The 22,500-nt window shown below is 39.5% G+C and overlaps 3 protein-coding genes across 3 annotated transcripts in view; all 3 read right to left on the minus strand.

Annotated features, from left to right (window-relative positions):
* The window catches only part of capn5a (calpain 5a), a 138,082-nt gene extending 128,609 nt beyond the window's left edge, over nt 1–9,473 (minus strand). The window contains exon 1 of the mRNA XM_053321483.1: nt 9,235–9,473. The gene's annotated coding sequence lies outside the window, so the exon portion shown is untranslated. The remainder of the gene's footprint in view (nt 1–9,234) is intronic.
* Nucleotides 1–22,500, minus strand: part of LOC128360906 (NACHT, LRR and PYD domains-containing protein 14-like) — a 423,000-nt gene that overhangs the window by 209,138 nt on the left and 191,362 nt on the right. The window lies entirely within an intron of this gene.
* The window catches only part of LOC128360961 (flotillin-2), a 19,104-nt gene continuing 14,664 nt past the window's right edge, over nt 18,061–22,500 (minus strand). The window contains exons 9-11 of the mRNA XM_053321526.1: nt 21,069–21,252; nt 19,492–19,641; nt 18,061–18,500 (exon numbers count right to left, since the gene is read on the minus strand). Of these exons, the coding sequence (XP_053177501.1) occupies nt 18,462–18,500; nt 19,492–19,641; nt 21,069–21,252 (373 nt within the window). The 3' untranslated portion in view covers nt 18,061–18,461. The remainder of the gene's footprint in view (nt 18,501–19,491; nt 19,642–21,068; nt 21,253–22,500) is intronic.

Raw genomic sequence — 22,500 nt, forward strand, 5'->3', positions numbered from 1 at the left:
CAATGTCAGACTTAGGAGCTGTTAATTGGGGACAGCTTAACCAACTTGTGACAGAAGTTGGTTAACGTCCCCAGTTCAGAAATGCTATGTAATGTCCCCATAAGTGACCTAGGACAAGCTGTGTGTGTGTGTGTGTGTGTGTGTGTGTGTGTGTGTGTGTGTGTGTGTGTGTGTGTGTGTTATCAGTCTAGAAACACTGGCAGTGAGTAAAGGAGATCGATGCTTTTTTGGTTTCTGTGTGTTCTCTAATTCAGTGAACTTCTCTGTTATCTCCACTCGGCTGGAGTTCAGGTTACACACAAGTCACATATTACTGGGTATAGATCTCAGAGCCGGTCTCAGAGCTGTAGAGGATGTTAGCGTTACTCTTCAGTTTCCTGCTCCGTGCTGTAATCTTCATTCATTATTCAGATTATATTAAAAGCTGATTTTTTTATGGCAGGAAATCTCACAATCAAAACTCTGTGTTCAGCTCGTCTGCACCTTTAAAATGAAACCTGAGCCGCCTTCAAACTTTATTCATGTTGGAGATTTATTAGCTAAAGCTTTATTAATAGATATATGATAGATTCACTGACAGATAAAGGTTACATTACAGCAGTTAAAGTTATAGTTAAAGACAAATAAAAACTAATAAATGACAATATATTAAAAAAGAAAGGCAGAATTCTACGTATTGAAACTTTATATTACGTTACCTTATATACACATAAAGCAGTAATAGTAAAGATGAAGAGTAATAATAAGACAAAGTGGTAATTAATAATAAATAATCATTTAAAGAGCCGGTTATAAAACTGTCCGATGCATCAGAATCACTCTGAGCTAAGCGACTCCTCTCATGGACGTTCAGCTGTTTGACGTTAAAAGGAACAGAAAAGTAGGAACTAACGTGTGCGGTCGGAGGAGACTCCAGACGGTCTACAGCGCGACACACTAAACTTCTCCTCAGCTGATAACTCGTCTTAAACTGTCTAAATTTAATGACTTAATAGTTTCTGTGAGACGAAGGTGGAGTTTGTACGCTGTCAGTCAGATTAGCGTTAGCATTAGCGTTAGCATTAGCGTTAGCATTAGCGTTAGCATTAGCACAGCGGAGCAGCTAACAGAGTAGCAACACACTGCAGCTTTAAACTTAAACCAAGAAAGTAATCAGCCCGAAGCTAACAGCACATATAGATATTAATATTACTACTCAATACCAATATTACTCTTTATTATATATTTTTACTAATACTCTTATTATTTATTGTTCTTTATTGTTTTCCTATTGATTCCTCTTGCTGCTGTAATTATGCAGATTTCCTCCATTGTTGGCCTAAAACAGGAATAACTTATTTTATCCATATAACATTAATAACAGCATCTTTCTGATTTGCCCTTTTTTGCTGATGACATGATATTATATTTTATGAACTGCTCTCATCACTTTGATTTTTAATGATTAGTCGTCAGTCTTAGAGAAACTTTATCAGGCTTTTAATTAGTGTCAAATTATCTCATGTTATTATTTGTTCTTGTTTTATTATATTGTATTTTTATTTTTCTCTGTAAAGCACTTTGAGCTATATCCCTTGTATGAAAGGTGCTCTACAAATAAAGTTTATTATTAGGCCTGTGGTCAAAAAATCGATCCGCGATCCGATATCGATTCACGCTGAAAAAGCACGATATCGATCCAAAAATGTCTGGATCGATCTTTTCCAGGTGACTAAAGGCACTATTTTCTTTGACGCGCAAGGCGCACTATAAAAAGCGAGTGCCGGCTAAACGAAACCGAAACTTAAGATAGCGAGATGGCTGAAGCGGCACCACTAAAATCACCTTCTGGAATGAAGGCTGATGTTTGGCAACACTAGCCTGTCTATGCATACTGTATCTTTACCTATTGAATACATAAAAACATTAAAAGCGGAGAAAACGGTTCCCTTTCCCTCCGTCCAAAATGCTGCCATTACGATCAGCTGATAGTCAGCTGATCGTTATGGCAGCATTTTGGCATTTTGGCGTTTTATTTTTTTTTCAATCAAGCCATCTGTTACATGAACAACCTGTAAATGGCATTTCACAAGTATCTGGTTGTCAAAGACTGGGTACAGGGGGTTCTTGTAGTTTTCCAATATAGAGGGCCACTTAATTTTAATTTATTTATATTTTATTTGGTCATTGTTGTTCAGTTCTGGTCATTGTTTTAATGCCATGGATATGTTACTGAAATTTCAAATAATACTTGGATTTTTGTCTAAAATAAATACTTGATTCTTGACTCTTCTCTCTCTGTGTCCCTCTTACACGTACACAATCACAAACACATGGAGCACATGGGACAGTATTTATTTGCATTATGTCTGTAAATAGATCGATATCGAATCGAATCGGATCGAACCGTGGATCGAATCGGATCGTGACCTTACGAATCGGAATCGGATCGATCCAGGAAATTCGGATCGATTCCCAGCCCTATTTATTATTATTCATTGTTTTATGATTTGCATGTTTTAATTCTGATGCTTTTAATTTGGTGCTCTGTGTCGAGCACTTTATAATGCAAGTTTAGAAAAATGATCAATAAATAAATAAAATTTAAAAATGTAATTTTATTTTTTTTGGGGTTTTTTTAACTGTTTTCTTAGCTTTACTAAAAACACATTACCCCCCATTTCAAATGAATGGGAGGACCGATGCTTTGCACACATGGGTGGATTTTGGTGTGAACGCCACGTAATGCAAAAAAAAAAAGTCTTCTTCCTCCTTTAAACTGTTCAGCTTGATATTTATCTCATGTGTGATCAAAAAACGGTAATGTTTCTTCCTCCATGTGTGAAAACGACAAAAACTTAAACAGCTGACCTGAACTGACCCTCCCTCTCTCTCTCTCTCTCTCTCTCTCTCTCTCTCTCTCTCTTACAGTCCAGAGTGGGCCGGTTACCATGGAGACGGATGATGGGATGGGTGAGGCCAGTGTGTAATGATATCAGTGTCATTTAAGAAGACATTAAAACACACAGAGACACTGAGCAGAGCAACGAGAGACGGAGACCAACCGTGCTGATTATTCTATTTTTAATATTTATAATAAATGTTGCTCTGCTGGATTTTATTATATATTAATTATTATTATTATTATTATTATTATTATTATTACTACTATTACTGTTTGTTTTTTACTACCTCTAATAAACTTTTTCTATAATTCTCTTTTATTTTATGTATTTATTCTTATTGTCTCTTATTCATTTTGACCTTTTTATCATATTATTTTATCTTGCATTCATTGGTGTCAGAGTTTTTTTAATCTTCTTTCTGTGTAATCAGTTTTTTGTTCATATTAATCATCGGTCGATCAACTGAATTGATTAACAGACTAAACGTAGCAGCTGTAGTCTCTCTCTCCGAGCTGAAGCTGATTTAGTGTCTAATCAACGTATTAATAATCATTGAAATGAAACTACAGCTAAAAGCATGTGTGTAATAATCATATGAACACTATGTATGAGTCTGAAGCAGCTTGGGATTAAAACCAGGAGCAAAGGTCAGGAGGAGTGACTCAGACTCAGAGGATGTAAATCTACCCTGACGTCACCTGTTCACATCAGTCTGCTGCAGAGCGGGAAGGAGGGGGGCGGGGGGGGCAGCGAGAGGGGGGGGGGGGGGGGGTTACATTATTACATCAGGTATTACACAGAGATCATGCACAACTATAATAAAGATCATTATGATAGTTTTGCTGTTTTTATTTTTCATTTTCCAGACTAATAAATACCTGAAACCTCAAACAGCAGCTTCACATTATAATAAGACTGAGCTCTTTTTTTTAAGTACTATAAATGTTCATGCTTCATTTCTGTCTGTATGTTCTTTTAACCCTTAAACAGGCAACGTGCACCAGGAGATACAGACTCTTTAACCTTCCTGTTGTCCTCCCGGGTCCTTCCTCTGTCCTTCCTTCTTTCCTTCCTTCCTTCCTTCCTCAGATCTAAGTTCAGCTGTTAGAGTAAATGTTCCCTCCTTCCTTTCTTCCTTCCTTCATCTGTCCTTCCTTCCTTCCCTTCCTCCCTCCTTTCCTTCCTTCTTCCCTCCTTTCCTTCCTACCTTCCTTCCTTCCTCCCTCCCTCCTTCCTTTCCTTCCTTCTTCCTCCCTTCCTTCCCTCCCTCCCTCCTTTCCTTCCTTCCTTCCTCCCTTTCCTTCCTTCTTCCTCCCTTGCTTCCCTTCCTTCTTCCCTCCCTACCTCCTTTCCTTCCTTCTTCCCTCCTTTCCTTCCTACCTTCCTTCCTTCCTCCCTCCTTCCTTTCCTTCCTTCTTCCTCCCTTGCTTCCCTTCCTTCCTTCTTTCCTTCCTTCCTTCCTTCCTTCCTTCCTTCCTTCCTTCCTTCCTTCCTTCGCAAATGACATAACTAGTAAGGCCTGTTTAAGGGTTAATCATTTTCATTTCATCAGCTGTTTCTAATCATCTAAAAACCTGCAGTAATATTCATCAAACCTCTGACAGCAGTATGAACCCAACGATATGACAGTAAACTCAACTTCTAATGACTGACACATGAATGATTATACAAGTTATCATGACTATAACTGAATGAGAGTGATATTAATAACACATACTGTACATACAGACCAGGAAATAACTGTTAAACACATTATTTATGATCAGAGTGACAGCTGACTGAACCAATAAGACACCAGGATTAATCAAACCTGGCTATAATTAATCTCCATGGTAACTGAGTATGAGTCTCGGCTGAATCCCGGTTTAATCCAATATCTAAGGTTTGTGCAGCAGCTCTGAAGTCTGTGGGATTAAATAAAGCAAAGTAAACTAATATAAGATCCCATTAAGAGCCGAGAAACTAAGCAAGTAAACTACTTCCTCTAAGCTTTGTCTCAGAGTCTCAGAGTTTACTTCTCTTTCTGCTCCTACGTCCAAAACCTGAACCTCTGTTTCCTTCCCTCAGTCCTTAAACTGCCCACATTGCTTCTTCTAATTCACTTGTTCTGAGTGTGAGAGAGAGAGAGAGAGAGAGAGAGAGAGAGAGAGACTGTGTGAGAGAGAGAGAGAGAGGAGAGACTGTGTGAGAGAGAGAGACAGAGAGAGAGAGAGAGAGAGAGAGAGAGAGAGAGAGAGAGAGAGAGAGATACAGAGAGAGAGACAGAAGGAGAGAGAAAGAGAGAGAGACAGACACAGAGAGAGAGAGAGACACACTGAGAGAGAGAGAGAGACAGAGAGAGAAAGAGAGAGAGACAGACACAGAGAGAGAGAGAGACACACTGAGAGAGAGAGAGAGAGAGAGACACATACACAGAGAGAGAGAGAGAGAGAGAAACAGACACAGAGAGAGAGAGAGAGAGAGAGAGAGAAAGAGATAGAGAGAGAGAGAGAGAGCGAGAGAGAGAGAGACAGAGATAGAGAGAGAGAGAGAGAGAGAGCGAGAGAGAGAGAGAGAGAGAGACAGAGAAAGAGAGAGAGAGAGAGAGACAGAGAGAGAGTTATCTACACTCACACCAGGATCAGAGGGACACCAGCCAAACATGGGTGTGGTTTCATGTAGGCACCAACAGACATGGCAGCAGCAGCCCCAACGCACATGTTCAAGTGTCACATGATCACTTTTACATGATGTTTAATATTACTGATGCACCTGAACGCAACACCGCCTAACAGTCTTCTTGTTGCTCTGCTGAAATGAGTTTTAATACATTTGGGAAGAAGAGACTCAGTCAAGTTACTCACACACAGGAAGTTACAAACACCTGCCTTCAAAATAAAAGCCATGGAGAAGCCCACAGTACTATTATCTCTATAAGCAGGATCTGCACTCATAATACTGCAGTACTTTTACTGTAATACTGCATACTACATCACTATAATACTGCAGTACTTTTACTGTAATACTGCATACTACATCACTATAATACTGCAGTACTTTTACTGTAATACTGCATACTACATCACTATAATACTGCAGTACTTTTACTGTAATACTGCATACTACATCACTATAATACTGCAGTACTTTTACTGTAATACTGCATACTACATCACTCATAATACTGCAGTACTTTTACTGTAATACTGCATACTACATCACTCATAATACTGCAGTACTTTTACTGTAATACTGCATACTACATCACTATAATACTGCAGTACTTTTACTGTAATACTGCATACTACATCACTCATAATACTGCAGTACTTTTACTGTAATACTGCAGTACTTTTACTGTAATACTGCAGTACTTTTACTGTAATACTGCATACTACATCACTATAATACTGCAGTACTTTTACTGTAATACTGCATACTACATCACTATAATACTGCAGTAATTTTACTACATCACTATAATACTGCAGTACTTTTACTGTAATACTGCATACTACACCACTATAATACTACTATAATACTGCAGTACTTTTACTACACCACTATAATACTGCAGTACTTTTACTACATCACTCATAATACTGCAGTACTTTTACTGTAATACTGCATACTACACCACTATAATACTGCAGTACTTTTACTGTAATACTGCATACTACACCACTATAATACTGCAGTACTTTTACTACATCACTCATAATACTGCAGTACTTTTACTACATCACTATAATACTGCAGTACTTTTACTACACCACTATAATACTGCAGTACTTTTACTGTAATACTGCAGTACTTTTACTACACCACTATAATACTGCAGTACTTTTACTACACCACTATAATACTGCAGTACTTTTACTACATCACTCATAATACTGCAGTACTTTTACTACATCACTATAATACTGCAGTACTTTTACTACATCACTCATAATACTGCAGTACTTTTACTACATCACTCATAATACTGCAGTACTTTTACTACATCACTATAATACTGCAGTACTTTTACTACATCACTCATAATACTGCAGTACTTTTACTACATCACTATAATACTGCAGTACTTTTACTACATCACTATAATACTGCAGTACTTTTACTACATCACTCATAATACTGCAGTACTTTTACTACATCACTATAATACTGCAGTACTTTTACTACATCACTATAATACTGCAGTACTTTTACTACATCACTATAATACTGCAGTACTTTTACTACATCACTATAATACTGCAGTACTTTTACTACATCACTATAATACTGCAGTACTTTTACTACATCACTATAATACTGCAGTACTTTTACTACATCACTATAATACTGCAGTACTTTTACTACATCACTATAATACTGCAGTACTGACTTGGAGCTGATAATAATTCTTGAATCTCTTCCAGATCATTATCGTGTCATTAAACTAGGAGGTAACGTAGTTTTCCACACACACAATCTAAAGGTGTGTCCGTGTCTCCGTTCATAAAGCTCAGGTATAAGTGGACGTGTGTGTGTGTGACACTAACACTAACACACCCTGATGTTCACTTATTAAAACTAAAACCCGTTTGTACCTCATACGCCTGCAGACTGGACTGCTGAACCATCGTAAATCACCTCTCTGACAACTTTGTGTTTTTTTTTCCTAGGATGTCAAACTCAGGCCTTCCCCTCCTCTGCCTCTGATTGGCTCATCCTCTTACCTTCATTAGTTGGGTTGGTTAAGGTTAAGCACGAGAAGTGAGATTAGCTAGAGTAGGATTATCAGGGTGAGCCAATACAGAGGCAGAGTAGCAGAGTAGCATGACTTGGCCATCCTAGGAAAAAAAATAATGTGTTTTTTTGGCAGTGTGTTATATTTGTAGCATCCCTCCTGTTGTGCCCGAGTCAAGGGAGGAAGGGAGGAAGGAAAGGAGGAAGGAAGGGAGGGGAGGAAGAAGGAAGGAGGGAAGAAGGAAGGAAAGAAAGGAAGGAAGGGAGGAAGGAAGGAAGGAAGAGAGAAGGGAGGAGGAAGGAAGGAAAGGAGGAAGGACAGGAGGAAGGAAGGAAGGAAGTAAAGGAATAAAGAGGGAGGAAAAGAGGAAGGAAGGAAGTAGAGGAAGGAAGGAAGGAAGGAAGGAAGGAAGTAAGGAGTAAGGAGGGAGGAAAAGAGGAAGGAAGGAAGTAGAGGAAGGAAGGAAGGGAGGGAGGAAAGAAGGAAGGAAGGAAGGAAGGAAGGAAGGAAGGAATGAGGAATGAAGAAAGGAAGGAAGTAAGGAGTAAGGAGGGAGGAAAAGAGGAAGGAAGGAAGTAGAGGAAGGAAGGAAGTAGAGGAAGGAAGGAACGGAGGGAGGAAAGTAAGAGGGAAGGAGGGGAAGAATGAGTTATTCTTACTCATTCACAATCAAGAACGTCCAACTTCAGATAAACTGACTAGTAACATTATTTAGATGTGAAGGACTAATGTGCGTCAGTGAGCTTTGACACATTTATATCAGTGTTACCGTAGAGCAGGGGGGTCAAACACGCGGCCCACGGGCCAGATACGGCCCGCCGAGGGGTGCAATCCGGCCCACTTGCCATCCAGTGCTCTTTTCCTTCCTTCCATCTGTGCTTCATGTCTTCTCTTCCTTCCTTCCTTCCTTCTGTCTTTCCTTCCTTCCATTCTTCCTTCCATCCTTCCTTCCTTTCTTCCTTCCTTTTGTCCTTCCTTTCATTCTTCCTTCCTTTTGTCCTTCCTTTCATTCTTCCTTTCGTCCTTCCTTCTTCCATTCTTCCTTCTGTCCTTCCTTCACTATCTCTCTTTCCTACCTTTCTTCCATCCTTCCTTTTGCCTGTCCTTCCTTCCTTCCTTCCTTCCATCTGTCCATCCTTCACTATCTCTCTTTCCTTCCTTCCCTTATTTCCTTCCTTCCCTTTTATTTTCTTATTTCCTTCCTTCCCTTTTATTTTCTTATTTCCGGTCGTTACTTTTCTAAATTGATGCTTTATTTTACTAACTTTTATTTTACCAGCAGGATTATTGATTACAGCTTTCTGATCGATCTTGACGGTTGTAACCGGAAGTGTGTGTGTTTATGTGTATTTGCAGTAGCTTGACAACTTTTTCTTTTCTTTTTCTACTTCTCCTCTCTTGTGTAGCCGATTAAAAGCGAAACTGACCAACGTGACAAACACACACACATGCATGTTTCTGCACTTTCCTCTAACACAAACACCCCCAGCTAAAACGTTTCCATTAAGTCTCTTTAAACTGAAACCTGAGATGCAATTAAAGTAAGAAACAAGTATCCAACTCATGTGATCTGGGAGATAAACAGGAAGTTTAAAACCAGCTGGTGAGAAGTTAGATTTAAGGTGATTTTACCTGCAGATGTGTTGTGTTTAATGTCTGCAGCTCTTCTGGACGTCTCTGCTCTCACACACCGACTTCACGCTGGTTGTCTCCCCGCTCTTCACTGCTGTCAGGTCGGGGATAAATAAAGAGTTTCCACCTGGAGGAGGAAGAGGAGGAAGAAGAGGAGGAAGAGGAGGGGGCTTCACCTCTTTTAATATAAACTTTCACCTTTCTTCCTCTTGTTAAAGACGCGATAAGACCAGTGAATTAATCCCAGTGCAGACTCAGCAGCTGTGCTCTCACTACTGACCCGCCTTCACTTCTCTCATCTGGAGGCGCTGTGATGCCTTCAGGTGCAGCACGGACACTTGACAATCACTGAGTCATAGGCAGTGAACCTTAAAAACCACTTCACATTGTTTCCTAATCTCATACAGGGATTTTATTATAGCTGTGAAATTTATATTAGGTTTTATTTTTATTTAGTTTTTCAGTTTGATTTTTTAAATATTATTTCAGTTTAGTTTTAGTGACTTTAAGGCAAGGCAGCTTTATTTATAGCATATTTAATATTCAGGGGCAGCTCAATGTGCTTTATATAAAACAAACATTTAACAGTAAGAATTGGAAACAAAAAAAATAATAATAGTAAAAACATGGAAACATTAAAACATACACCAATAATATATTTTTTTAAATGAAACAAATTACAGAAAAATAGAAAGAGAGAAGAATAAAATAAAGACTAGATTAGAATAATAGAGAATTAAATATAAAAATAATGATTTGCTTTACAATCATTAAAAGGACATAGAGTGCAAATGAAAGATTAATATTTAAAGTGCTTTAAAAAAAGATTTCAATCATAATGAGAACAGGAGGAGAGAAATGTTTTTAACCTGGATTTAAAAATGTATGTTTAAAAAAGTGATGAAGTAGTTTTAGTTTAGTTTTTATTTAGTTTTCTTGTTTCAGGTATCAGGAGGAAAGTCTTGATTAGTAGAAGCTGTAAAGGATGAAATAATACTGATACTGTGTTTGTGGTAAGAGCTCTTTATCTCAACAAGTCACACTGAACACAACACAGTCACCATGGAGACGATGAAAAGAAAACTACTCACTTTAGTTTTACTTAGTTTTGAATTGTTCATTGTAGGTTTTATATTTCCATCACTGCTGCTTTACTATAGTACATTTTGAGGTACTTGTACTTTACTGTAGTACAGTTAGAGGTACTTATACTTTACTGTAGTACAGTTTGAGGTACTAGTACTTTACTGTAGTATTTCCATGTGATGTACTTTCTACTCCACTACATTTATTTAACAGCTTTAGTTACTTTTCAGATGCAGATTTGACCCAATGGATAAAACTCCACCTCCAGCAGCTACAACAGTAACATGCTGCTCTAACACTGATGCTTCACTATTAATAATATAATGTTAAATAAACGTTTACACAGAAGGACGACTGGATTTAGTTCTCCGTCATTTACATTGTAAACTTCTTCTAATAGTATGAACAGGAGGAATGAATAATAAGAAGTATTTGTTTTATATTTCCATTAAATCTCTGCCTTTAGTTTGTTTTATTTTAACCATTATATCACGTTGCTTTATCTTTTTGATCACTTAAATGTCGACACACAGAGTTTAATAATGATTATGCTGTTTAGGAGGAACACACACACACACACACACACACACACACACAGACACACACACACACACACACACACACACACACACACACACACACACACACACACACACACACACACACACACACACACACACACACACACACACACCTTCTGTATCACCACACAGTAAATTATGTGAGAAATGTCTGAAACCTGCTTAAAACTCTTTAATATAAAGTTCTAATCATGTCAATAAAACGAGTTGTGGCGTTACTACTATTTTACATCTTATCATCGCTATAGTTAATAACATCACTATCTACACCAGGGGGGTCAAACATGCGGCCCGTGGGCCAGAACCGGCCCACCGAGGGGTGCTATCCGGCCCGCTTTCCTTCCTTTTATCTGTCCTTCCTCCCTTTTTCCCTCCTGTCCTTCCTCCCTTCCATTCTTCCTTCTGTCCTTCCTCACTTCCTTCCTTTCTTCCTTCCATCTGTCCTTCCTTCCTTCCTTCTGTCCTTCCTCCCTTCCACCTGTCCTTCCTCCCTTTCTTCCTTCTTTCCTTCCACCTGTCTGTCCTTCCTCCCTTTCTTCCTTCTGTCTGTCCTTCCTTCCATCTGTCCTTCCTTCCTTCCTTCCATTCTTCCTTCTGTCCTTCCTCCCTTCCACCTCTGTCCTTCCTTTCTTCCTTCTGTCTGTCCTTCCTCCCTTCCATTCTTCCTTGTGTCCTTCCTCCCTTCCTTCCTCACTTTCTCCCTCCTGTCCTCCCTTCCTTCTGTCCTTCCTCCCTTCCTTTCTTCCTTCTGTCCTTCCTCCCTCCCTTCCATTCTTCCTTCTGTCCTTCCTCCCTTTCTTCCTTCTTTCCTTCCTTCCTTCCACGTACCTGTCTGTCCTTCCTCCCTTTCTTCCTTCTGTCTGTCCTTCCTTTCTTCCTTCTTTCCTTCCATCTTTTTAATGATCCAGCCCACATCAGATCAAATTGGTCAGTATGTGACCCTTGAATGAAGATGAGTTTGACTCCTCTGCTCTAAAACCTTTTAGATCAACATAAAGACTCTGAACCACTGACACGAGTTAAAGGTTTGCAGATTTATTAGAATGACATTTAGCTTTATAAGAGTGATCTAGTTCATGTGAGTACAGACAGACACGATGGCATGCAGTATAACACACAGAGCCTTACAAAGAAAAAAAAAAGACTTATTAAAGACAATTTTATACACTGGACACACGCGATGTTCAAATATCCGCCTGCAAAAAGAAGCAATGAATCAATAAGATCATCATCATCGAGTCACTGCAGCAAATAATGATTAGAAACGAGACGAATGAGCGGATGATGATGAGGAATAACAGTCCTGTGTAAAGTCTGTGTGAACATGCTGCTCATAACTAATGTAAAGACAGTAGTCGTAGTTTGGTTAAAATCTGACCCTCGGACGTCACCATGACAACAGACGCATCACAATATATATATACACGTCTGTTATTCGTGGTGTGACGTCGATCTGCTGCTGCTGCTGCTGCTGCCGCTGCTGCTTTGGTGACTTTCTATCAACAAGATCAAAGTAAATAATCGTGTTAAAGAAAAAACATGTATTTCATTTAATCCTCCTGTTGTCCTCAAGGAGGGAAGGAAGGAAGGAAGGAATGAAGGAGAGAAGGAATGACAGGAGGAGTGAAGGAAAGAAGGAATGACAGGAGGAAGGAAGGAGGGAGGGAGGGAGGGAGGAAAACAGGAAGGAAGTCAGGAGAGATGGAAGGAAAGTAGGAAGGAAGGAAAGAAGGAAGGAAGGAAAGGAGGGAGGAACAGAGGAAAGAAGGAAGGAAAGAGAGGTGGAAGGAAGGAAGGAAGGAAGGAAAGTAGGAAGGAAGGACAGGAGGAAGAAAGGAAAGAAGGAATGACAGGAGGAAGAAAGGAAAGAAGGAATGACAGGAGGAAGGAAGGAAGGAAGGAAGGAATGACAGGAGGAAGGAAGGAAGGGAGGAAGGAAAGTAGTAAGGAGGGAGGAAAGATGGGAGGAATGAAGGAAGGAATGAGGAAGGAAGGAAGGAGAGGTGGGAGAAAGGAAGGAAGGAAGGAAGGAAGGAAAGAAGTATGGAAGGAGGGGAAGAACGACATAAGAAAGGAGGGAGGACGACAGGAGGGTGAAATACTCTCAGAAGCCAAAATCATCACAGAAAAGAATCATTAAAGCTGCAAAGTCTGTAAATCAGTCGGCACCAAGGAGCCAGAGTTTAGTTTGGGACGGTAGTAGAAATAAATAAATACCAATAATCAGAAGTGGAAGAAGCACTTTCTACTTTTTAGAGTCCGTCATTTCACTTTCATGGTTTAACCTCCTGAGACTCGAGCTTCTGTTTGGTTTCAATTTTAATGTTTCCTAAATATCTGGGACCTGAACGAATCATTGTCTTTGAACAGGAAGTAGTTTTTTAAATGAATAATGTCCTCATATGGGGGGGGGGCAATGGCTTTATTTTAATTTATAACAGTATATTCATCAGTGTGTAAAACTATCGATTTCCTCACATTTACTCCAACGATGATAAAGTCTTGATTAGCAGAGTCGTAGTTTGTTGTTTTCACTTCCTTCCTTCTTTCATCCTCCCTCCCTCCTTCCTTCCTCCCTCCCTCCCTCTTTCCTTCATCCTCCCTCCTTTTCTTCCTTCCTCCCTCCCTCCTTTCTTCCCTTCCTTCTTTCCTCCCTCCCTCCTTTCCTTACTCCCTCCCTCCCTCTTTCCTTCCTTCCCTCATCCTCCCTCCTTTCCTTCTTTCCTCCCTCCCTCCCTGACTCAAGGACAACAGGAGGGTTAAGCATAATCTAAATTTTGCTGCCATCTGGTTTTTTACACTGTAATGTGCTCTTGTGACCACTAGGTGGCACAAAAACACGTGTACGAACGAGGTCACAGGAGGTTAAAATGGTTTAAATGTCTTTCTAAATTCATCTGTTACTGAGTTAATTATTTATTTGTACTTTAATCAAATGCATGTACTTAAAAAACAGCCAATCAGATTGAACATGTCATTACAACAACTGTTCAGAAAAAGTGACTTAAAGCAGAATTAACTTTTTAATTCATTTCTTTTTTAAGCATGTGACCTTTTACACTCTGATATAATCATGTAAAAAGCTTCACCAAATCTATCTCTATTGTTACTTTATGAACTAACTGATGGAGGAAACTAAACTGCTCCATCCGTCTTTGGCTGCAGATTTTATGCTGATGTGTTTCGGAGGTATGAGAGCAGCGCTGTGATTGGCTGAGAGAGTATTTAACTCATTGGCTGCCATAGACGTCAATCTGATTACAACCGTTCACTGCCTTTGACGTCAATTATGTTTTTCTCTCTTTCTTTTGGTACCTTCGGTGTTTACATAGTCATAGAACATAATATTCTGTGGGTCTTGAAAGATCGGTCAAAATGCCGGCAGTATGAAAATGGTTGGCAGCCAATGAGTTAATAATCACCGTCCATGCATCTAAAAGCTACCGCGCCGACACTCGTTGTTGCATTTGTGCGTTAAAATAAAGCTCATAACATCTCCTACTTCACTGTAGAGCAGGGGGGTCAAACTCATCTTCATTCAAGGGCCACATACAGTCCAATTTGATCTGATGTGGGCCAGATCATTAAAAAGATGGAAGGAAGGAGGGAAGGAAGGGAAGGAAAAGAAGGAAGGAAGGAAGGACGGAAAGAACGAAGGAAGGGAAGGAAAGGAAGGAAGGAAAAGAAGGAAGGAAGGAAGGAAGGAAGGATAGATGGAAGGAACGAAGAAAGGGTGGGAGGAAGAAAAAAGGAAGGAAGGAAGGAAGGAAGGAAGAAAGGGTGGGAGGAAGGAAGGAAGGAAAGAAGGAAAAAAGAAAGACAGGGAGGAAGGAAGGACAGAAGGAAGGATGGAGGGACAGATGGAAGGAAGGAAGAAAGGGTGGGAGGAAGAAAAAAAGGAAGGAAGCAAGGAAGGAAAAGAAGACAGGAAGGAAAGAAGGAAGGAAAGAAGGAAAAAAGGAATATAGAAAGAAAGAAAGAAAGAAAGAAAGAAAGAAAGAAAGAAAGAAAGAAAGAAAGGGAGGAAGGACAGAAGGAAGGAAGGAAGGAAGGAAGGAAGGAAGGGAGGACAGATGAAGGAAGTAAGGAAAAAAAGACAGGAAGGAAAGCGGTCCGGTTCTGGCCCATGGGCCGCATGTTTGCTGTAAAGTCTCTATTCTCTATCAGGCTTCCACGTCACTCTCATGTTAGTTATAAGTTTCTGTTTCCTCATTTCATCAGGATGAACGTTAACGTTAAACATTCACCTGGAGGAACAAAGAGAAAGTGGAGTGGAGACTTTTGGTGAATTAGAAACAAGAAAGTGCTCATAAACTATTTAACCAAACAGCAAATATCAATGACAAAAAACTGATTGTTTGACAAGTTAAATAAAGAACTAAAAAAAAACACATTTATATTATCTATATTTCACAGTTATTAAAACAAATCAGTGCAAACATTGAACAGAAGTGGGTGTAAAGGTTGTTAAGTTGGCACAATGGATGTATTATAAAAGCCTCCACTCAGTCCTGGAAGAGCTCAAAAACATTTTATATAGCTTTATGTGTCCAACTGCAATTAAAATGACAAAAATAAGCTGTTTAATGACACGTCTCATGTCATTTAACAATTAACAGTTTCTAAATGTCAGTTTTTACCATTTTCTTTCTGTTTATTTAAAATGATATGACTTTATTTTAACATTTAATATGTTAAAAGTCAAAGATTTCATGGAATTATACAGAGTTTTCTTAATGACTTAATTAATGATTAATTATGGTAAATATAATTAAAGGGTTGTTTTTTTTTTTTTACAGTTCACCGATGTTTTTAATTTTACAGGTTTTTTTTACAGTGTATTCAGTCCTGGAAGAACTTAAAACATTTTATATAATTTAAGTGTCCGACTGCAATTAAAATGACAAAAATAAACCTCATTAATCACGTCTCGTCATTTAACAAAGAAAATCTGTAACAATTAACAGTTTCCAATTGTCAGATTTTACCATTTTTATTATTCTGTATATTTAAAATTATATGACTTTATTTTAACATTTAATATATGTTAAAAGTCAAAGAATTATACAGAGGTTTCTTGTAAATCGACAGTGATAGACGTTAATCATGGTAAATATAATTAAAGGTTTTTTTTTTTTTTTACAGTTAACCTGTTTTTAATTTTACAGGATGTTTCTGCATTTTTTTACAGTGTAGACTTTACACTGTGATGATGTCATACATTTTTTAAATGTATTTTCTTGGCTTAAGGAAAGTTTTACAAATATAAAAGCAGTTTTACAGTTGTGGTCTATGGGGGTAGTAGTTTTGGCTGCAGTACCGTGAGTGGCCATTAGCTGAGTGGTGGCGCTCTACCAGCTCCTCTAATACATCCATGTGTGACACCCTGTCGAATATGGCTCAGCATTTACATCCTCCTCTCCTCTCTTGTATTTGGCGTCACTGTGTTTAACTTTCAGAACATATTTTCCACATTATGAACATTTTCACACAAATCCAAGCCTGTCGTTTTTACAACCCGGCCACAAATTCAATTTTTCCATCTTTTTTTTCCTTCATTTTTAAACACCGAGCTACGTTTTCAGTCTTAATGAAAGCCAAACTTACAGACATCTTATATTAAAACGCACAGTATTAATTAATAGATTAATAACCACATTACGAGCTAACTATATCAGCACAAGAATTAGCTTCCTGTATTCCTGTCAGCACATAAATGATAATCATATCTATCATGCCTGAAACCAACAAGGAGAATAAAACTTCGTACATAGGAACAAACCAAAGAAAAGGGGCTTCTTTAAAGATTGTGAGCACCTGTGTTGCATTGTATAAAAATTAATCACTGACATAAAATAACCTGAATCACGTCTGATATTAAACAAAATTACAACAAGGAAGGAAGGAAGGAAGGTAGGAAGGTAGGAAGGTAGGAAGGTAGGTAGGTAGGTGGGAAGGAAGGAAAGAAGGTAGGTAGGTAGGTAGATAGGAATGTAGGTAGGAAGGGAGGAAGGACGGAAGGGAGGTAGGAAGGTGGTAGATAAGTAGGTAGGTAGGTAGGTAGGTGGGAAGGAAGGAAGGAAGGAAGATAGGTAGGAAGGTGGTAGATAAGTAGGTAGGTAGGTGGGAAGGAAGGAAGGAAGGAAGGTAGGTGGGAAGGAAGGTAGGTAGGGAGGTAGATAGTAATGTAGGTAGGTGGGGAGGAAGGAAGGAAAGGAGGAAGTAAGGTGGTAGATAAGTAGGTAGGTAGGTAGGTGGGAAGGAAGGAAGGAAGGAAGGAAGGTAGGTAGATAGGAATGTAGGTAGGTAGGAAGGAAGGAAGGAAGGAAGGAAGGAAGGAAGGAAGGTTTCTATCCATGAGCCATCAGACAATCATCACTAAGGAGCAACAAGCTGTATAAAATGAACCACTGACATAAAATAACCTGAATCACGTTTGTTTGATATTTAAAAAAAAATACAACACACAAAAACACAAAAAAAAGAAATGAATGAACGAAGGAAAAGATTCAGATTATCTCGGGAATGCAGATGTGTCAATAAATAAAGAGAAAATAATAAATAAAGAGAGAGAAAGAAAGAAAGAAAGGAGGTATATAAATGATCACTACCTGCCTGCAGCCTGTTAAACTGAGAGCTGAGGCTTTGATGTCTGAACCCTCCCGTTGTGCTCCCGGGTCAAACTGACCCTATCTCTTCTGACTGTTTGTTCCTTCCTTCTTTCCTCTCCTTCCTCATTCCTTCTTTCCTCTCCTTACTTCCTTCCTTCCTCTTTTACCCCTTCCTTCTTTCTTCATTTCCTTCCTCCCTCTTTTCCTCCCTTCCTTCCTCATTTTGTTCTTTCCTTCCGTCTTTCCTCCCTTCCTCCCTCATTTCCTTCCATCCTTTCTTCCTCCCTCTTTTCCTCCCTTGCTTCCTTCCTTCCTCATTTTTTTTGTTCGTTCGTTAATTTGTTCGTTCGTTCGTTCCTTCCTCATTTGGTTCCTTCCTTCCTCCCTTCCTTACTTCCTTCTTTCCTCCCTTCCTCCCTCATTTCCTTCCTTCCTCCCTCTTTTCCTCCCTTGCTTCCTTCCTTCCTCATTTTTTTCGTTCCTTCCTTCCTTTCTCCCTTCTTTCCTCCCTTCCTTCATTCCTTCCTTCCTTCCTTCCTTGACTTGAGCACAACAGGAGGGTTAAAAAAAACATGAAAACCAAATGTATAATCATCAAAGAAGAGGTTTTTAACATCTTAATACAAATATATGAATAAGAGTCAGGAGGTCAGATGAGTGACAAAATATACAAATGGGCAAATATACACAATTTAAATATATAAAAAAATAAATTAATTAATAAAGAGGAAAAAAAAAAAACTGAAACTGTTCCTATGTGAAACCTTTCATTGAGCAGCAGTGCATGCAGATATTCTGGTCCTGTATAAAGTAAGGCACCAGAGGTTTCCGATATTCACTCGGTAGACAGTGTATACGTATAAAACAACTAAATTCTCTTCAAGTGTATTAAAGGCAGTCTATGAGAGTGCATACAACGGATACTAAAGTCACGTGGAGCCGTCGGCTTTCAGGCCTGAGCGCTGGTCATCTTCTGCAGCAGCGGCATCTGGGGACACAAAGGAGACATTTATTTATTCAGTTTAGCTCCGGATAAACTAGGATAGATAGTAGGGAGGAAGGAAGGGAGGAAGGGAGGGAGGTAGGGAGGGAGGGAGGGATGGTAGGAAGGAAGGACAGAAGGAAGGTAGGTAGGTAAGGTAGGTAGGGAGGTAGTTAGGTAGTTAGGTAGGACAGAAGGAAGGAATGACGGTAGGAAGGTAGGTAGGTAGGAAGGAAAGACAGAAGGAAGGAAGGGAGGAGGGAAGGTAGGAGGGATGGTTGGTTGGTAGGAAAGAGGGAAGGAAGGAAGGAAGGAAGGAAAGAAGGAAGGAAAGAAGGAAGATAGGTAGGTAGGTAGGTAGGTAGGTAGGAAGGAAGGAAGGTAGGAAGGTGGGCAGGAAAGAGGGAAGGAAGGAAGGAAGGGAGGAAGGGAGGGATAGTAGGAGGGATGGTAGGTAGGTAGGAAAGAGGGAAGGAAGGAAGGAAGGAAGGAAGGAAAGAAGGAAGGAAAGAAGGAAGATAGGTAGGTAGGTAGGTAGGAAGGAAGGTAGGAAGGTGGGAAGGTAGGTAGCAATGTACGTAGGAAGGAAGGAAGGAAGGAAGGTAGGAAGGAAGGTTGTAGATAAGTAGGTAGGTAGGTAGGTGGGAAGGAGGGAAGGAAGGTGGTAGATAAGTAGGTAGGTGGGAAGGAAGGTAGGAAGGAAGGAAGGAAGGAAGGAAGGAGGTAGATAAGTAGGTGGGAAGGAAGAAAGAAAGAAAGAACAGTTTCTATCCATGGTCCATCAGCCAATCATCACTAACGAGCAACAAGCAGTCAGCAGAAATATATAAATGTTGAAAAGGAAGTTAATTGAAAGGAAACAAACTAAATACTATCTGTTAACGTCTTACGGAGGTTTAATCTCTAATCCAACAAAACCACTTCGTAGCAGGTTTACCTTTGACAGATCCACTAGGTAGGTAGGAAGGAAGGAAGGAAGGAAGGAAGGAAAGTTAACCTTTGACAGATCCACTCCAGTCAGAGCGTTGACAGAAACAGGAAGTTCAGCCAGGAGGCGGTTCACCTCGCCCGTCACACGGTTGCCTTCCCCGCTGAGGATCACGATCTCATTGGTCCTGGCCAACGGAGCCGCCACCTTAGAAGCAATCTGCAAACACAACGGAGACGGTTATCTGTCAGCAGGAAATATAAAGTCTCCTATGATCATGTGATACGTGAGGAGATGAAACCGTAAAATAGTTTAACATCGCAGCCTGGCTCCAAATACACCAGGATAGATAGTAGGAAGGAAGGTAGGTAGGAAGGGAGGGAGGGAGGAAGGGAGGGAAGGAGGAAGGAAGGAAAGAAGGAAGAAAGGGAGGTAGATAGGTAGGTAGGTAGGAAGGAGGGAAGGAAGGAAAGGTAGGTAGGTAGGAAGGAGGGAAGGAAGGAAGGAGGGATGGAACATGGGAATGAAGGAAAAAAGGAAGGTAGGTAGGAAGGAGGGGAGGAAGGAAGGTAGGAAGGCAGGAGGGAGGGAGGGAAGGAAGGAAGGAAGGAAGGAAGGTAGGTAGGAAAGAAGGAAGGTAGGTAGGTAGGTAGGAGGGATGGAAGGAAGGACAGAAGGAAGGAAGGAAGGTAGGTAGGAAGGAAGGAAGGAAGGAAGGCAGGAAGGAAGGAAGCAAAGTACATGACGCTAATGCTACTGAAGCAGCAGCCAGTCGCTCTCCTCCAACGTGTATTATATAATATTACTATTACTATAATATAAATTACTATATAATACTATATAACTACTAATTATTATATAATACTATATAACTACTAATTACTATATAATACTATATAACTACTAATTATTATATAATACTATATAACTACTAATTACTATATAATACTATATAACTACTAATTATTATATAATACTATATAACTACTAATTACTATATTATACTATATAACTACTAATTACTATATAATACTATATAACTACTAATTACTATATAATACTATATAACTACTAATTACTATATAATACTATATAACTACTAATTACTATATAATACTATATAACTACTAATTACTATATAATACTATATAACTACTAATTACTATATAATACTATATAACTACTAATTATTATATAATACTATATAACTACTAATTACTATATAATACTATATAACTACTAATTACTATATAATACTATATAACTACTAATTACTATATAATACTATATAACTACTAATTATTATATAATACTATATAACTACTAATTACTATATAATACTATATAACTACTAATTATTATATAATACTATATAACTACTAATTACTATATAATACTATATAACTACTAATTACTATATAATACTATATAACTACTAATTACTATATAATATAGTTCAGATAATACCTTAAATTGGAGGAGAGCGACAAAAGGCAATCTGTGGTAAGAACAGGAAAGATAAGACCTGCAGCCCCCCACAAACCAAACCCCCCCCCCCCCCCATATGAATCCTTTAAGGTTTGAGGTTCGTATATATATGTATGTATTTATGTATTTATGTATATATGTGTATTTATATATGTTACCTTTGGCAGGGCCTCCAGGACCAGAGCCGTCTTGGCCGCCTCTCCGTACTGCTGGTAAGCTTCAGCCTTCAGCCTCATCTTCTCAGCCTCCGCCTTGCCCACCGCCTCGATGGAGGACGCCTCCGCCTCGCCGATCTTCTTGATCTTCTCCGACTCGGCCTGAGCCAGCAGCACCTTCGTAGTCCTGACGGAGAGGAAGTGCACGCGTTACATCCTTATATTTAACTAGTAATCATAAAACATCTCAGTCTCAGTCATGATTTACTAATCGTGAGTTATCTCCATGTTCCTGTTTAATGAATGGAAGGAAGGAAGGAAGGAAGGTAGGAAGGAAGGAAGGAAGGGAGGAAGGAAGGAAGGACAGAAGGAAAGAAGGAAGGAAGGCAGGAAGGAGTGAAAGAAGGTAGGTAGGAAGGAAGGAAGGTAGATAGGTAGGTAGGTAGGAAGGAAGGAAAGAAGGAAGGAAAGAAGGAAGGAAGGAAGCAAGAAAGGAAGGACGGAAGGAAGGAAGGAAGGAAGGAAAGCAGGTAGGTAGGTAGGTAGGTAGGTAGGTAGGTAGGAAGGAAGGAAGGAAGGAAGGAAGGAAGGAAGGAAAAGAGGAAAGACAGATGGAAGGAAGGAGGGAAGAAAAGAGAGAAGGAAGGAAGAAAGAAAGGAAGGAAGGAAGGAAGGAAGGAAGGAAGGAAGGAAGGAGGGAGGAAAGAAAGGAAGGAAGGAAAAGAGGAAGGACAGGTGGAAGGAGGGAGGGAGGAAAGAAAGGAAGGAAGAAAGAAAGGAAGGAGGGAGGGAGGGAGGGAGGGAGGAAAGGAAGGAAGGAAGGAAGGAAGGAAGGAAGGAAGGTATTTAAACCATCACACAGATATTAAAGTGTTTAAGGATGTTGTTGATATCGCTGCTCTGAGGAAACCTCTGACCTCTGACCTCTCTGTGGAGCAGCGCTGATATAAAATAAAAGGAGGTGAAAGAGAGCGATTTACTGCTCTGGACACAAAGTTCTCTCCCTCCAGGAAACCTCGTGAGCAGGTGTGTCGGATCATAAACTGTGACTGTAAAAAAATAAAGTGACCAATAAAGGGAGAACATGTGATTTCTGGTCCGTTCACAGCAGAGAGGAGAACTCACTGTCTGGCTCATGATAGGCAACATGAAGGAAGGAAGGAAGGAAGGAAGGAATTGAGGACGGAGAGAATGAAGGAAGGAAGGAAGGAAGGACGGACAGAATGAAGGAAGGAAGGATGAAAGGAAGGATGAAAAAGAAAAAGAAGACAGGAAGGAAAAATGGAAGAAAGACAGATGGAAGGGAGGAAGGAAATGAGGAAGGACAGATGGAAGGAAGGAAGGAAGGACGGACAGAATGAAGGAAGGAAGGTAGGACAGACAGAATGAAGGAAGGAAGGAAGGAAGGATGGACAGAATGAAGGAAGGAAGGATG

The sequence above is a fragment of the Scomber japonicus genome, chromosome 6 (assembly GCF_027409825.1).
Source record: "Scomber japonicus isolate fScoJap1 chromosome 6, fScoJap1.pri, whole genome shotgun sequence".
Classification (NCBI taxonomy): Eukaryota; Metazoa; Chordata; class Actinopteri; order Scombriformes; family Scombridae; genus Scomber; species Scomber japonicus.